This window comes from Oncorhynchus mykiss, unplaced genomic scaffold (assembly GCF_057628025.1).
Source record: "Oncorhynchus mykiss isolate SJ-2025 unplaced genomic scaffold, ASM5762802v1 scaffold106, whole genome shotgun sequence".
Classification (NCBI taxonomy): Eukaryota; Metazoa; Chordata; class Actinopteri; order Salmoniformes; family Salmonidae; genus Oncorhynchus; species Oncorhynchus mykiss.
In genome coordinates this window covers 570,001-587,500 of record NW_028322105.1, presented here as the reverse complement: position 1 = coordinate 587,500, position 17,500 = coordinate 570,001, and the positions used below count along the sequence as shown (strand labels likewise).

At 45.5% G+C, this 17,500-nt stretch overlaps 1 protein-coding gene across 21 annotated transcripts in view; it reads left to right on the top strand.

Moving 5' to 3' along the window:
* Positions 1-17,500, top strand: part of LOC110499739 (glutamate receptor-interacting protein 1) — a 709,091-nt gene that overhangs the window by 314,221 nt on the left and 377,370 nt on the right. For 5 of the 21 annotated variants that reach the window (XM_090228959.1, XM_090228955.1, XM_090228958.1 and 2 more), the window contains exon 1: positions 17,169-17,500. This exon is cut by the window's right edge and continues 13 nt beyond it. The exons of 8 other annotated variants lie outside the window; for them this stretch is intronic. In XM_090228959.1, coding sequence (XP_090085085.1) covers positions 17,381-17,500 — 120 coding nt within the window. In that variant the 5' untranslated portion in view covers positions 17,169-17,380. Of the gene's footprint in view, positions 1-17,091 lie in introns of those variants that run through there. 8 more of the 21 variants (XM_090228961.1, XM_090228957.1, XM_090228960.1 and 5 more) reach the window with 3 other exon arrangements.

The following is a 17,500-nucleotide window of genomic DNA, read 5'->3' as shown; positions in this document are numbered from 1 at the left end:
ACCACACTGTCATCCAACTAGTCCATCCTCATCCTCAACCACACTGTCATCCAACTAGTCCATCCTCATCCTCAACCACACTGTCATCCAACTAGTCCATCCTCATCCTCAACCACACTGTCGTCCAACTAGTCCATCCTCATCCTCAACCACACTGGTTGTCCAACTAGTCCATCCCTGTCCTCAACCACACTGTCGTCCAACTAGTCCATCCTCATCCTCAACCACACTGGTTGTCCAACTAGTCCATCCTCATCCTCAACCACACTGTCGTCCAACTAGTCCATCCTCATCCTCAACCACACTGTTGTCCAACTAGTCCATCCTCATCCTCAACCACACTGGTTGTCCAACTAGTCCATCCCCAGTCTCAACCACACTGGTTGTCCAACTAGTCCATCCCCAGTCTCAACCACACTGTCATCCAACTAGTCCATCCTCATACTCAACCACACTGTCGTCCAACTAGTCCATCCTCATACTCAACCACACTGTCGTCCAACTAGTCCATCCTCATCCTCAACCACACTGGTTGTCCAACTAGTCCATCCCCAGTCTCAACCACACTGGTTGTCCAACTAGTCCATCCCCAGTCTCAACCACACTGGTTGTCCAACTAGTCCATCCCCATCCTCAACCACACTGGTTGTCCAACTAGTCCATCCTCATCCTCAACCACACTGTCGTCCAACTAGTCCATCCCCAGCCTCAACCACACTGTCATCCAACTAGACCATCCCCAGCCTCAACCACACTGGTTGTCCAACTAGTCCATCCTCATCCTCAACCACACTGTCATCCAACTAGTCCATCCCCAGCCTCAACCACACTGTCATCCAACTAGTCCATCCCCATCCTCAACCACACTGTCATCCAACTAGTCCATCCTCATCCTCAACCACACTGTCGTCCAACTAGTCCATCCTCATCCTCAACCAAACTGTCATCCAACTAGTCCATCCTCATCCTCAACCACACTGGTTGTCCAACTAGTCCATCCTCATCCTCAACCACACTGTCGTCCAACTAGTCCATCCCCAGCCTCAACCACACTGTCATCCAACTAGTCCATCCTCATCCTCAACCACACTGGTTGTCCAACTAGTCCATCCTCATCCTCAACCACTGTCTATTTGTACATCTTCATCAGCATCCTTTAGTTCAACATTCACCAGAGGCTACGGAGCTAACATTCAGTAACATATTATCAGTCAAAACCATCTGCTATAGTAGAGGACCTATCCCATGTGACTACTGTAATACAGTACACCATATGGAGAGAGAGACCACATGGCAGACAGCAGGCAGAGAGGCAGACAGACAGACAGACAGACAGACAGACAGACAGACAGACAGACAGACAGACAGACAGAGGAGAGGCCCATTTGTAGATGAAGCTGATAAAAACGATATGTGAGAAGGAGTAGAGAAAGGCTTGGGAAGTTGTGATAAATGATTCAACTGAAAGGTTAGGATGGATGTGCTTTGAAGGAGATGACACGGGTTCACTAGAGACACAGCATTAGACCGTTTTAGTTAGTGTGTGTTTTTACGGGTCTATATTTGAATGTGGTGTAGCTGTGAATTAATGTGTTTTATTTTTCTGCGTGTGATTCAGAGTGTTAGTTATAGTGTGCATGAGGAACTCAGAATCCCAGAACACACTGCACCTTCCTTGTTAGACTGGATGTTCTGGACAGCTCTCTTCTCCTCATCACCATCTACCCCTCTGCAATGGTGCCAGTGTTTCCTAGTTTCATATGCAGCAGAAGGTGTAGTGTGTAGTGTGTAGTGTATATCAGAAGGTGTAGTGTGTATCAGAAGGTGTAGTGTGTATCAGAAGGTGTAGTGTGTAGTGTGTAGTGTGCAGCAGAAGGTGTAGTGTGTAGTGTGCATCAGAAGGTGTAGTGTGTATCAGAAGGTGTAGTGTGTATCAGAAGGTGTAGTGTGTAGTGTGTTTCAGAAGGTGTAGTGTGCATCAGAAGGTGTAGTGTGTAGTGTGTATCAGAAGGTGTAGTGTGTATCAGAAGGTGTAGTGTGTAGTGTGCAGCAGAAGGTGTAGTGTGTAGTGTGTAGTGTGCAGCAGAAGGTGTAGTGTGTAGTGTGCATCAGAAGGTGTAGTGTGTATCAGAAGGTGTAGTGTGTAGTGTGTTTCAGAAGGTGTAGTGTGCATCAGAAGGTGTAGTGTGTAGTGTGTATCAGAAGGTGTAGTGTGTAGTGTGTAGTGTGTATCAGAAGGTGTAGTGTGTAGTGTGTAGTGTATATCAGAAGGTGTAGTGTGTAGTGTGTAGTGTGCAGCAGAAGGTGTAGTGTGTATCAGAAGGTGTAGTGTGTATCAGAAGGTGTAGTGTGTAGTGTATATCAGAAGGTGTAGTGTGTAGTGTGTAGTGTGTATCAGAAGGTGTAGTGTGTAGTGTGTAGTGTATATCAGAAGGTGTAGTGTGTAGTGTGCATCAGAAGGTGTAGTGTGCATCAGAAGGTGTAGTGTGTAGTGTGCAACAGAAGGTGTAGTGTGCATCAGAAGGTGTAGTGTGTAGTGTGTAGTGTATATCAGAAGGTGTAGTGTGTAGTGTATATCAGAAGGTGTAGTGTGTAGTGTGTAGTGTATATCAGAAGGTGTAGTGTGTAGTGTATATCAGAAGGTGTAGTGTGTATCAGAAGGTGTAGTATGTAGTGTGCATCAGAAGGTGTAGTGTGTATCAGAAGGTGTAGTATGTAGTGTGCATCAGAAGGTGTAGTGTGTATCAGAAGGTGTAGTGTGCATCAGAAGGTGTAGTGTGTAGTGTATATCAGAAGGTGTAGTGTGTATCAGAAGGTGTAGTGTGTAGTGTGCAGCAGAAGGTGTAGTGTGCATCAGAAGGTGTAGTGTGTAGTGTGTAGTGTGCAGCAGAAGGTGTAGTGTGTAGTGTGCATCAGAAGGTGTAGTGTGTATCAGAAGGTGTAGTGTGTAGTGTGTTTCAGAAGGTGTAGTGTGCATCAGAAGGTGTAGTGTGTAGTGTGTAGTGTGCAGCAGAAGGTGTAGTGTGTATCAGAAGGTGTAGTGTGTAGTGTGTAGTGTATATCAGAAGGTGTAGTGTGTAGTGTAAATCAGAAGGTGTAGTGTGTAGTGTGTAGTGTGTATCAGAAGGTGTAGTGTGTAGTGTGTAGTGTATATCAGAAGGTGTAGTGTGTAGTGTGCATCAGAAGGTGTAGTGTGCATCAGAAGGTGTAGTGTGTAGTGTGCAACAGAAGGTGTAGTGTGCATCAGAAGGTGTAGTGTGTAGTGTGTAGTGTATATCAGAAGGTGTAGTGTGTAGTGTATATCAGAAGGTGTAGTGTGTAGTGTGTAGTGTATATCAGAAGGTGTAGTGTGTAGTGTATATCAGAAGGTGTAGTGTGTATCAGAAGGTGTAGTATGTAGTGTGCATCAGAAGGTGTAGTGTGCATCAGAAGGTGTAGTGTGTATAAGATGGTGTAGTGTGCATCAGAAGGTGTAGTGTGTATCAGAAGGTGTAGTGTGCATCAGAAGGTATAGTGTGTATCAAAAGGTGTAGTGTGTAGTGTGTATCAGAAGGTGTAGTGTGTATCAGAAGGTGTAGTGTGTATCAGAAGGTATAGTGTGTATCAAAAGGTGTAGTGTGTAGTGTGTATCAGAAGGTTTAGTGTGTATCAGAAGGTGTAGTGTGTATCAGAAGGTGTAGTGTGTATCAGAAGGTATAGTGTGTATCAAAAGGTGTAGTGTGTAGTGTGTATCAGAAGGTGTAGTGTGTAGTGGGTATCAGAAGGTGTAGTGTGTAGTGTGTAATGTGTATCAGAAGGTGTAGTGTGTAGTGTGTATCAGAAGGTGTAGTGTGTAGTGTGTAGTGTGTATCAGAAGGTGTAGTGTGTAGTGTGTAGTGTGTATCAGAAGGTGTAGTGTGCAGCAGAAGGTGTAGTGTGTATCAGAAGGTGTAGTGTGTATCAGAAGGTGTAGTGTGTAGTGTGTAGTGTGTATCAGAAGGTGTAGTGTGTAGTGTATATCAGAAGGTGTAGTGTGTAGTGTATATCAGAAGGTGGATTGTGTATCAGAAGGTGTAGTGTGTAGTGTGTAATGTGTATCAGAAGGTGTAGTGTGTAGTGTGTATCAGAAGGTGTAGTGTGTAGTGTGTAGTGTGTATCAGAAGGTGTAGTGTGTAGTGTGTAGTGTGTATCAGAAGGTGTAGTGTGCAGCAGAAGGTGTAGTGTGTATCAGAAGGTGTAGTGTGTATCAGAAGGTGTAGTGTGTAGTGTGTAGTGTGTATCAGAAGGTGTAGTGTGTAGTGTATATCAGAAGGTGTAGTGTGTAGTGTATATCAGAAGGTGGAGTGTGTATCAGAAGGTGTAGTGTGTAGTGTGCATCAGAAGGTGTAGTGTGCATCAGAAGGTGTAGTGTGTATCAGAAGGTGTAGTGTGTATCAGAAGGTGTAGTGTGCATCAGAAGGTGTAGTGTGCATCAGAAGGTTTAGTGTGTATCAGAAGGTGTAGTGTGCATCAGAAGGTGTAGTGTGTAGTGTGTAGTGTGCAGCAGAAGGTGTAGTGTGTATCAGAAGGTGTAGTGTGTAGTGTGTATCAGAAGGTGTAGTGTGTAGTGTGTATCAGAAGGTGTAGTGTGTAGTGTGTATCAGAAGGTGTAGTGTGTAGTGTATATCAGAAGGTGTAGTGTGTATCAGAAAGTGTAGTGTGTATCAGAAGGTGTAGTGTGTATCAGAAGGTGTAGTGTGTAGTGTATATCAGAAGGTGTAGTGTGTAGTGTGTATCAGAAGGTGTAGTGTGTAGTGTGTATCAGAAGGTGTAGTGTGTAGTGTATATCAGAAGGTGTAGTGTGTATCAGAAAGTGTAGTGTGTATCAGAAGGTGTAGTGTGTATCAGAAGGTGTAATGTGTAGTGTGTATCAGAAGGTGTAGTGTGTATCAGAAGGTGTAGTGTGTAGTGTGTATCAGAAGGTGTAGTGTGTAGTGTGTAGTGTGCATCAGAAGGTGTAGTGTGTAGTGTTCATCAGAAGGTGTAGTGTGCATCAGAAGGTGTAGTGTGTAGTGTGTAGTGTGCAGCAGAAGGTGTAGTGTATATCAGAAGGTGTAGTGTGTAGTGTATATCAGAAGGTGTAGTGTGTAGTGTATATCAGAAGGTGTAGTGTGTATCAGAAGATGTAGTGTGTAGTGTGTATCCGAAGGTGTAGTGTGTATCAGAAGGTGTAGTGTGTAGTGTGTAGTTTATATCAGAAGGTGTAGTGTGTAGTGTATATCAGAAGGTGTAGTGTGTAGTGTATATCAGAAGGTGTAGTGTGTATCAGAAGGTGTAGTGTGTAGTGTGTATCAGAAGGTGTAGTGTGCATCAGAAGGTGTAGTGTGTATCAGAAGGTGTAGTGTGTATCAGAAGGTGTAGTGTGCATCAGAAGGTGGAGTGTGCATCATAAGGTTTAGTGTGTATCAGAAGGTGTAGTGTGCATCAGAAGGTGTAGTGTGTAGTGTGTAGTGTGCAGCAGAAGGTGTAGTGTGTATCAGAAGGTGTAGTGTGTATCAGAAGGTGTAGTATGTAGTGTGCATCAGAAGGTGTAGTGTGCATCAGAAGGTGTAGTGTGTATCAGAAAGTGTAGTGTGTATAAGAAGGTATAGTGTGTATCAGAAGGTGTAGTGTGTAGTTTGTAGTGTGTATCAGAAGGTGTAGTGTGTAGTGTGTATCAGAAGGTGTAGTGTGCATCAGAAGGTGTAGTGTGTATCAGAAGGTGTGTATAATAAGGTGTAGTGTGTATCAGAAGGTGTAGTGTGTAGTGTGTATCAGAAGGTGTGTAGTGTGTAGTGTTTATCAGAAGGTGTAGTGTGCATCAGAAGGTGTAGTGTGTATCAGAAGGTGTGTATAAGAAGGTGTAGTGTGTATCAGAAGGTGTAGTGTGTATCAGAAGGTGTGTAGTGTGTAGTGTTTATCAGAAGGTGTAGTGTGTATCAGAAGGTGTAGTGTGCATCAGAAGGTGTAGTGTGTATCAGAAGGTGTAGTGTGTATCAGATGGTGTAGTGTGTAGTGTGTTTCAGAAGGTGTAGTGTGTATCAGAAGGTGTAGTGTGTAGTGTGTAACAGAAGGTGTAGTGTGTAGTGTGTATCAGAAGGTGTAATGTGTATCAGAAGGTGTAGTGTGTAGTGTGTAGTGTGTATCAGAAGGTGTAATGTGTATCAGAAGGTGTAGTGTGTATCAGAATGTGTAGTGTGTATCAGAAGGTGTAGTGTGTAGTGTGTATCAGAAGGTGTAGTGTGTATCAGAAGGTGTAGTGTGTATCAGAAGGTGTAGTGTGTAGTATGTAGTGTGTAGTGTGTAGTGTGTATCAGAAGGTGTAGTGTGCATCAGAAGGTGTAGTGTGTAGTATGTAGTGTGTAGTGTGTAGTGTGTATCAGAAGGTGTAGTGTGCATCAGAAGGTGTAGTGTGTATCAGAAGGTGTAGTGTGTAGTATGTAGTGTGTAGTGTGTAGTGTGTATCAGAAGGTGTAGTGTGCATCATAAGGTGTAGTGTGCATCAGTAGGTGTAGTGTGTATCAGAAGGTGTAGTGTGCATCAGAAGGTGTAGTGTGTAGTATGTAGTGTGTAGTGTGTAGTGTGTATCAGAAGGTGTAGTGTGCATCAGAAGGTGTAGTGTGTATCAGAAGGTGTAGTGTGTATCAGAAGGTGTAGTGTGCATCAGAAGGTGTAGTGTGTATGAGAGGGTGTAGTGTGTATCAGAAGGTGTAGTGTGTAGTGTGTATCAGAGGGTGTAGTGTGTAGTGTGTATCAGAAGGTGTAGTGTGTAGTGTTTATCAGAAGGTGTAGTGTGTATCAGAAGGTGTAGTGTGTAGTGTTTATCAGAAGGTGTAGTGTGTAGTGTGTATCAGAAGGTGTAGTGTGTAGTGTTTATCAGAAGGTGTAGTGTGTAGTGTGTATCAGAAGGTGTAGTGTGTAGTGTTTATCAGAAGGTGTAGTGTGTATCAGAAGGTGTAGTGTGTATCAGAAGGTGTAGTGTGTAGTGTGTATCAGAAGGTGTAGTGTGTATCAGAAGGTGTAGTGTGTAGTGTGTATCAGAAGGTGTAGTGTGTATGAGAGGGTGTAGTGTGCATCAGAAGGTGTGTAATAGCAGGTATGTTATATCCCCTTGCTAGACTAACCTTTCTCACACACTGTAGTCTAACCTGACCTGACAACTTGAATAAGAGACATTGAAATGAACTGTACATGTTGTAATGGTACTGTGGTGTTGCTGCTGTGTTGCTGCTGTGCTGCAGTGTGGAGTGTTTAGGAGAGAGTTGGCAGTGTGACAGGACTGTAGGACTTCTCCACTGCAGAGGGGTTTATGGGTAATAGTTCCTGCACCAGGTTTAAGTAGGACTTCTCCACTGCAGAGGGGTTTATGGGTAATAGTTCCTGCACCAGGTTTAAGTAGGACTTCTCCACTGCAGAGGGGTTTATGGGTAAGAGTTCCTGCACCAGGTTTAAGTAGGGCTTCTCCACTGCAGAGGGGTTTATGGGTAATAGTTCCTGCACCAGGTTTAAGTAGGACTTCTCCACTGCAGAGGGGTTTATGGGTAATAGTTCCTGCACCAGGTTTAAGTAGGGCTTCTCCACTGCAGAGGGGTTTATGGGTAATAGTTCCTGCACCAGGTTTAAGTAGGACTTCTCCACTGCAGAGGGGTTTATGGGTAATAGTTCCTGCACCAGGTTTAAGTAGGGCTTCTCCACTGCAGAGGGGTTTATGGGTAAGAGTTCCTGCACCAGGCTTAAGTAGGGCTTCTCCACTGCAGAGGGGTTTATGGGTAATAGTTCCTGCACCAGGTTTAAGTAGGACTTCTCCACTGCAGAGGGGTTTATGGGTAATAGTTCCTGCACCAGGTTTAAGTAGGACTTCTCCACTGCAGAGGGGTTTATGGGTAATAGTTCCTGCACCAGGTTCAAGAAGTAAATAGTCAGAGTGATGCTTATTTCTCCCTCGTGTCTCCCTGTCATGTGTCCCTGTCCAACCCTCTGTCTGCCTCGTGTCTCTCTGTCATGTATCTCTGTCCATCCCTCTGTCTGTCTCGTGTCTCTCTGTCATATATCTCTGTCTCTGAGCTCCATTCTCTGGCTGTGTGATTGGAGCTTCGTTCTCTGGCTGTCTGATTGGCTGTGTGAATGGAGCTTCGTTCTCTGGCTGTCTGATTGGCTGTGTGAATGGAGCTTCGTTCTCTGGCTGTCGGATTGGAGCTACGTTCTCTGGCTGTGTGATTGGAGCTACGTTCTCTGGCTGTGTGATTGGAGCTCCGTTCTCTGGCTGTGTGATTGGAGCTCCATTCTCTGGCTGTGTGATTGGAGCTCCATTCTCTGGCTGTGTGATTGGAGCTACGTTCTCTGGCTGTGTCATTGGCTGTGTGATTGGAACTTCGTTCTCTGGCTGTCTGATTGGAGCTACGTTCTCTGGCTGTGTGATTGGAGCTCCGTGCTCTGGCTGTGTGATTGGCTGTGTGATTGGAGCTCCGTGCTCTGGCTGTGTGATTGGCTGTGTGATTGGAGCTACGTTCTCTGGCTGTGTGATTGACTGTGTGATTGGAGCTTCGTTTTCTCTGCAGATAATATAAGTTGTTTCTCAGTGAGTTTCAGTTTGTTTGTATGTGTTAACTTCTGAGATCTGTGTGTGTGTGTGTGTGTGTGTGTGTGTGTGTGTGTGTGTGTGTGTGTGTGTGTGTGTGTGTGCTCCCAGGTGGTGTACAGATTCTCTAAATGTCAATGTGTCCCGTTTGTCTGAAAGCAAAGTCTGGAAATAGTAGTAGGACTGACACACACACACGCACGCACGCACACACACACACACACACACACACACCTGCCAATGTTTCACCTCTTCAATACCTGTTTTCCCTCTTCAATACCTGTTTTCCCTCTTCAATACCTGTTTTCCCTCTTCAATACCTGTTTTCCCTCTTCAATACCTGTTTCCCTCTTCAATACCTGTTTTCCCTCTTCAATACCTGTTTCCCTCTTCAATACCTGTTTTCCCTCTTCAATGACCTGTTTCACCTCTTCAATACCTGTTTCCCTCTTCAATACCTGTTTCCCTCTTCAATACCTGTTTCCCTCTTCAATACCTGTTTCACCTCTTCAATGACCTGTTTCACCTCTTCAATGCCTGTTTCACCTCTTCAGTACCTGTTTTCCCTCTTCAATACCTGTTTCCCTCTTCAATACCTGTTTCACCTCTTCAATGACCTGTTTCACCTCTTCAATGCCTGTTTCACCTCTTCAATACCTGTTTTCCCTCTTCAATACCTGTTTCCCTCTTCAATACCTGTTTTCCCTCTTCAATGACCTGTTTCACCTATTCAATACCTGTTTCACCTCTTCAATACCTGTTTCACCTCTTCAATACCTGTTTCACCTCTTCAATACCTGTTTCACCTCTTCAATGCCTGTTTCACCTCTTCAATACCTGTTTTCCCTCTTCAATACCTGTTTTCCCTCTTCAATACCTGTTTCACCTCTTCAATGACCTGTTTCACCTCTTCAATGACCTGTTTCACCTCTTCAATACCTGTTTCACCTCTTCAATACCTGTTTTCCCTCTTCAATGACCTGTTCTCCCTCTTCAATACCTGTTTTCCCTCTTCAATACCTCTTTCACCTCTTCAATGACCTGTTTCACCTCTTCAATACCTGTTTCACCTCTTCAATGCCTGTTTCACCTCTTCAATACCTGTTTTCCCTCTTCAATGACCTGTTTCACCTCTTCAATACCTGTTTCACCTCTTCAATACCTGTTTCACCTCTTCAATACCTGTTTTCCCTCTTCAATGACCTGTTTCACCGCTTCAATACCTGTTTCACCTCTTCAATACCTGTTTCACCTCTTCAATACCTGTTTCACCTCTTCAATACCTGTTTCACCTCTTCAATACCTGTTTTCCCTCTTCAATGACCTGTTTCACCTCTTCAATACCTGTTTTCCCTCTTCAATGACCTGTTTCACCTCTTCAATACCTGTTTCACCTCTTCAATACCTGTTTCACCTCTTCAATACCTGTTTTCCCTCTTCAATGACCTGTTTCACCTCTTCAATACCTGTTTTCCCTCTTCAATACCTGTTTCACCTCTTCAATACCTGTTTCACCTCTTCAATGACCTGTTTTTTTCTTCCGCTTTGGCATTTCAGAGTATTTTCTTCAGATTGTTGACAAAAAAAATACAATTAAATCCATTTGAATCCCACTTTGTAACACAACAACATGTGGAAAAGGTCAAGGGGTGTGAATATTTTAAGGAAAAAAGTTGGCAGGATGCTAAAGTTGGCAGGATGCTAAAGTTGGCGGGATGCTAAAGTTGGCAGGATGCTAAAGTTGGCGGGATGCTAAAGTTGTCGGGATGCTAAAGTTGGCAGGATGCTAAAGTTGGCGGGATGCTAAAGTTGGCAGGATGCTAAAGTTGGCGGGATGCTAAAGTTGTCGGGATGCTAAAGTTGGAGGGATGCTAAAGTTGGCGGGATGCTAAAGTTGGCAGGATGCTTAAGTTGGAGGGATGCTAAAGTTGGCAGGATGCTAAAGTTGGCGGGATGCTAAAGTTGGCAGGATGCTAAAGTTGGCAGGATGCTAAAGTTGGCGGGATGCCAAAGTTGGCTGGATGCTAAAGTTGGCAGGATGCTAAAGTTGGCTGGATGCTAAAGTTGGCAGGATGCTAAAGTTGGCTGGATGCTTAAGTTGGCGGGATGCTAAAGTTGGCAGGATGCTAAAGTTGGCGGGATGCTAAAGTTGGCAGGATGCTAAAGTTGGCGGGATGCTAAAGTTGGCAGGATGCTAAAGTTGGTGAAAAAACGTCTTGGTTTGAAGGTGTGATGTAGAGACAGACTGTTCTGCAGCCCAAATGGAACACTATTCCCTATTCCCTACATATGGGCCCTGCTCAATAGTAGTGCACTATATAGGAAATAGGGCCCTGCTCAATAGTAGTGCACTATATAGGAAATAGGGCCCTGCTCAATAGTAGTGCACTATATAGGAAATAGGGCCCTGCTCAATAGTAGTGCACTATATAGGAAATAGGGCCCTGCTCAATAGTAGTGCACTATATAGGAAATAGGGCCCTGCTCAATAGTAGTGCACTATATAGGAAATAGGGCCCTGCTCAATAGTAGTGCACTATATAGGAAATAGGGCCCTGCTCAATAGTAGTGCACTATATAGGAAATAGGGCCCTGCTCAATAGTAGTGCACTATATAGGAAATAGGGCCCTGCTCAATAGTAGTGCACTATATAGGAAATAGGGTCATTCTCAATAGTAGTGCACTATATAGGAAATAGGGTCATTCTCAATAGTAGTGCACTATATAGGAAATAGGGCCCTGCTCAATAGTAGTGCACTATATAGGAAATAGGGCCCTGCTCAATAGTAGTGCACTATATAGGAAATAGGGCCCTGCTCAATAGTAGTGCACTATATAGGAAATAGGGCCATTCTCAATAGTAGTGCACTATATAGGAAATAGGGCCCTGCTCAATAGTAGTGCACTATATAGGAAATAGGGCCCTGCTCAATAGTAGTGCACTATATAGGAAATAGGGCCCTTCACAATAGTAGTGCACTATATAGGAAATAGGGCCCTTCACAATAGTAGTGCACTATATAGGAAATAGGGCCCTGCTCAATAGTAGTGCACTATATAGGAAATAGGGCCCTGCTCAATAGTAGTGCACTACAGTGCCTTGCGAAAGTATTCGGCCCCCTTGAACTTTGCGACCTTTTGCCACATTTCAGGCTTCAAACATAAAGATATGAAACTGTATTTTTTTGTGAAGAATCAACAACAAGTGGGACACAATCATGAAGTGGAACGACATTTATTGGATATTTCAAACTTTTTTAACAAATCAAAAACTGAAAAATTGGGCGTGCAAAATTATTCAGCCCCCTTAAGTTAATACTTTGTAGCGCCACCTTTTGCTGCGATTACAGCTGTAAGTCGCTTGGGGTATGTCTCTATCAGTTTTGCACATCGAGAGACTGACATTTTTTCCCATTCCTCCTTGCAAAACAGCTCGAGCTCAGTGAGGTTGGATGGAGAGCATTTGTGAACAGCAGTTTTCAGTTCTTTCCACAGATTCTCGATTGGATTCAGGTCTGGACTTTGACTTGGCCATTCTAACACCTGGATATGTTTATTTTTGAACCATTCCATTGTAGATTTTGCTTTATGTTTCGGATCATTGTCTTGTTGGAAGACAAATCTCCGTCCCAGTCTCAGGTCTTTTGCAGACTCCATCAGGTTCTCTTCCAGAATGGTCCTGTATTTGGCTCCATCCATCTTCCCATCAATTTTAACCATCTTCCCTGTCCCTGCTGAAGAAAAGCAGGCCCAAACCATGATGCTGCCACCACCATGTTTGACAGTGGGGATGGTGTGTTCAGCTGTGTTGCTTTTACGCCAAACATAACGTTTTGCATTGTTGCCAAAAAGTTCAATTTTGGTTTCATCTGACAAGAGCACCTTCTTCCACATGTTTGGTGTGTCTCCCAGGTGGCTTGTGGCAAACTTTAAACAACACTTTTTATGGATATCTTTAAGAAATGGCTTTCTTCTTGCCACTCTTCCATAAAGGCCAGATTGTGCAATATACGACTGATTGTTGTCCTATGGACAGAGTCTCCCACCTCAGCTGTAGATCTCTGCAGTTCATCCAGAGTGATCATGGGCCTCTTGGCTGCATCTCTGATCAGTCTTCTCCTTGTATGAGCTGAAAGTTTAGAGGGACGGCCAGGTCTTGGTAGATTTGCAGTGGTCTGATACTCCTTCCATTTCAATATTATCGCTTGCACAGTGCTCCTTGGGATGTTTAAAGCTTGGGAAATATTTTTGTATCCAAATCCGGCTTTAAACTTCTTCCCAGCAGTATCTCGGACCTGCCTGGTGTGTTCCTTGTTCTTCATGAGACTATCTTCTGAGACTATCACAGTGCAGGTGCATTTATACAGAGACTTGATTACACACAGGTGGATTGTATTTATCATCATTAGTCATTTAGGTCAACATTGGATAATTCAGAGATCCTCACTGAACTTCTGGAGAGAGTTTGCTGCACTGAAAGTAAAGGGGCTGAATAATTTTGCACGCCCAATTTTTCAGTTTTTGATTTGTTAAAAAAGTTTGAAATATCCAATAAATGTCGTTCCACTTCATGATTGTGTCCTAGTTGTTGTTGATTCTTCACAAAAAAATACAGTTTTATATCTTTATGTTTGAAGCCTGAAATGTGGCAAAAGGTCGCAAAGTTCAAGGGGGCCGAATACTTTCGCAAGGCACTGTATATAGGAAATAGGGCCATTCTCAATAGTAGTGCACTATATAGGAAATAGGGCCCTGCTCAATAGTAGTGCACTATATAGGAAATAGGGCCCTGCTCAATAGTAGTGCACTATATAGGAAATAGGGCCCTGCTCAATAGTAGTGCACTATATAGGAAATAGGGCCCTGCTCAATAGTAGTGCACTATATAGGAAATAGGGCCCTGCTCAATAGTAGTGCACTATATAGGAAATAGGGCCCTGCTCAATAGTAGTGCACTATATAGGAAATAGGGCCCTGCTCAATAGTAGTGCACTATATAGGAAATAGGGCCATTCTCAATAGTAGTGCACTATATAGGAAATAGGGCCCTTCACAATAGTAGTGCACTATATAGGAAATAGGGCCCTTCTCAATAGTAGTGCTCTATATAGGAAATAGGGTCATTCTCAATAGTAGTGCTCTATATAGGAAATAGGGCCATTCTCAATAGTAGTGCACTATATAGGAAATAGGGTGCCACTTGCCATGTGGAAGTGTCGTTGGCAGCAATTGTCCAATTAACACCTGCTCTCCTGTCTATGAATACTGTCAGAGGAACTGCCCACCAGTGGTCTGGTGGAGTGGTGTGTGTGTGTGTGTGTGTGTGTGTGTGTGTGGGGGGGGGGGGGGGGGGGGGGCAATCCTCCTTTCTCTCATTCTATCTGTCTGTGTCTGGAGGCTCTTTCTGCCTTGCTACACACACACACACACACACACACACACACACACACACACACACACATAGAGACACACACACACATAGAGACACACACACACACACACACACACACAGAGACACACACATAGAGACACACACACACACACACACACACATAGAGACATACACACACACACATAGAGACACACACACACACACACACACACATAGACACACACACACACACACAGACACACATAAAGACACACACACACACACACACACACACACACACACACACACACACACACATAGAGACACACACATAGAGACACACACTCACAGAGACACGCACACACATAGAGACACACACACACACACACACACACACATAGAGACACACACATAGAGACACACACTCACAGAGACACGCACACACATAGAGACACACACACACACACACACACACAGAGAGACACACACAGAGACACACACCTTCTCTTCGCTCCTGCTGTGTTGCTCTCCCGATCCTCCCCTGCCCTAGCTGGAGGGAGGGAGAGAGGGGAGAGGGAGGGAGAGGGAGGGATGGGTGAGGGAAGGAGAGAGAGAGGAAATAGGGAATGAGAGAGAGAGGGAAGAGAGAGAGAGAGAGGGAAGAGGGAGAGAGAGATGGAAGAGGGAGGGAGAGATAGAGGGACAAGGGCGGTAGAGAGAGAGTGGGAAGAGGGAGAGAGAGGGAGGGAGAGAGGGAAGAGAGAGGGAAGAGGGAGGTAGAGAGAGGGGGAAGAGGGAAGATGGAGGGAGAGAGAGGGAAGAGGAGGGAGAGAGAGTACTTTTGTTTATGATCTATCTCACTTGCTTTGAAAATGTAAACATATGTTTCCCTTACCAATAAAGCCCTTTGAATGTAGTTAAGTAATCGACACCCTCCTCTGATAGTAAAACCCAGCTCCTTTGAACTTTGTGTACCTCTGTTCCCTGAGTGAAAGAGAGAGAGAGAGAGAGAGAGAGAGAGAGAGAGAGAGAGAGAGAGAGAGAGAGGCAAAGAAGTAGGGAGGCTCTTTTCCACTCACACATATCAACACCGAGTGACTACAGAGGAGAGGCTGAGTGACTACAGAGGAGAGGCTGAGTGACTACAGAGGAGAGGCTGAGTGACTACATGAGAGACACTGAGTGACTACAGAGGATATGCTGAGTGACTACAGAGGAGAGGCTGAGTGACTACAGAGGAGAGGCTGAGTGACTACAGGGGAGAGATTGATTGACTAAAGGGGAGAGGCTGAGTGACTACAAATGAGAGGCTGAGTGACTACAGTGGAAGGATTGGTTACAGAGGAGAGGCTGAGTGACTACAGGGGAGATGCTGAGTGTCTACAGGGGAGAGGCTGATTGACTACATGAGAGACACTGAGTGACTACAGAGGATAGGCTGAGTGAATACAGAGGAGAGGCTGAGTGACTACAGAGGAGAGGCTGAGTGACTACAGGGGAGATGCTGAGTGACTACAGGGGAGAGGCTGAGTGACTACAGAGGAGGGGCTGGGTGACTACAGAGGAGAGGCTGAGTGACTACAGGGGAAGGATTGGTTACAGAGGAGAGGCTGAGTGACTACAGAGGAGAGGCTGAGTGACTACACAGGATAGGCTGAGTGACTACAGAGGAGAGGCTGAGTGACTACAGAGGAGAGGCTGAGTGACTACAGGGGAAGGATTGGTTACAGAGGAGAGGCTGAGTGACTACAGAGGAGAGGCTTAGTGGCTACAGATGAGAGGCTGAGTGACTACAGAGGAGAGATTGAGTGACTACAGGGGAGAGGCTGAGTGACTCAGAGGAAAGCCTGCCTTCAGAGGACACACAGTGACTGGAGAAGGGACACAGTAGCTTGGCAACAAACAGGATGCACGCGGTCAGGTGTTAAGCGCTGCGCCACAGGACCAGGGGCAGGCAGCTCTCCAACAGAAGAGGCATCAGCCTTCCCTGCACGGCGGTAGAGGCGGGCGGTAGAGGTGTGGGACGAGGAGGTGTTATTTGACACATCTCCCCCGGTGGGCTGGCTGGCTCACGCTCTAACTGAGGCTATCACTTCTCCTCATCGCTCTCCTCTCTCTTTCCTCTCTCTCTCTCTCTCTGACCTCCTCTCTCTCCTCCCTCTCTCTCCTCTCTCTCTCTTTCTCTCTCTCTCTCTCTCTCATCCCTCTCCCTCTCTCTTTCTCTATCTCTCTCTCTCTCTCTCTCTGACCTCCTCTCTCTCCTCCCTCTCTCTCTCCTCTCTCTCTCTTTCTCTCTCTCTCTTTCTCTGTCTCCTCTCCCTCTCTCCTCTTTCTCTCTTTCTCTCTCTCTCTTTCTCTGTCTCCTCTCCCTCTCTCCTCTCTCTCTCTCTCTCTCTCTCTCTCTCTCTCTCTCTCTCTCTCTCATCCCTCTCCCTCTCTCTCTCTCTCTCTGACCTCTCTCTCCTTCCTCTCTGTCTCTCCTCTCTCTCTCTCTCTCTCATCCCTCTCCCCCTCTCTCTCTCTCTCTCTCTCTCTCTCTCTCTCTGACCTCCTCTCTCTCCTCCCTCTCTGTCTCTCCTCTCTCTCTCTTTCTCTCTCTCTCTTTCTCTGTCTCCTCTCCCTCTCTCCTCTCTCTCTCTCTCTCTCTCTCTCTCTCATCCCTCTCCCTCTCTCTCTCTCTCTCTCTCTGACCTCTCTCTCCTTCCTCTCTGTCTCTCCTCTCTCTCTCTCTCTCTCTCTCTCTCTCTCATCCCTCTCCCTCTCTCTCTCTCTCTCTCTCTCTCTCTCTCTCTCTCTCTGACCTCCTCTCTCTCCTCCCTCTCTGTCTCTCCTCTCTCTCTCTTTCTCTCTCTCTCTTTCTCTGTCTCCTCTCCCTCTCTCCTCTCTCTCTTTCTCTCTCTCTCTTTCTCTGTCTCCTCTCCCTCTCTCTCTCCTCTCTCTTTGCTTTGCTGCTTCACTGCTCTTTGTGAAGCAGCGGAGTGCCAGCACACACACTGACACACACACTCTAACACACACACACACACACGCTAACACACACACACACACTGACACACAGCTGAGGCTCCCGTTGTCTAGCTGCTGCTGTGAGGCAGCTCAGCAAAGGAGGCACCACTTTGTTTCTTCTCCTACTGTAGAGGGATTGTAAAAGGGGATTGTCGAGGAGAAGAGGAGGTTGTACCGTGAGAGGATTGTAAAAGGGGATTGTCGAGGAGGCATTTGGAGGTTTGTGGATTGTCTGAGCAGCGGGCGCTTGCTTCTGTACAGGGATTGTAGACGAGAGGAGGAGGCTGTAACGTTAAGAGGATTGTAAAGGAGAAGAGGAGAGGAGGAGACTGTAACGTTAGAGGATTGTAGAGGAGAAGAGGAGAGGAGGAGGCTGTAACGTTAGAGGATTGGAGAGGAGGTCTTCGCTCGTGTTTTGTCTGGAGCCATGGAGCGTTTCCTGGTCTTTGTGAAGCAGATCAGGAGGTCCAGGAGGCGCAAGGGGAAAAAGTACAGACCGGAGGAGGACTATCAGGAGGGATATGAAGATGTGTATTATTATGCTTCT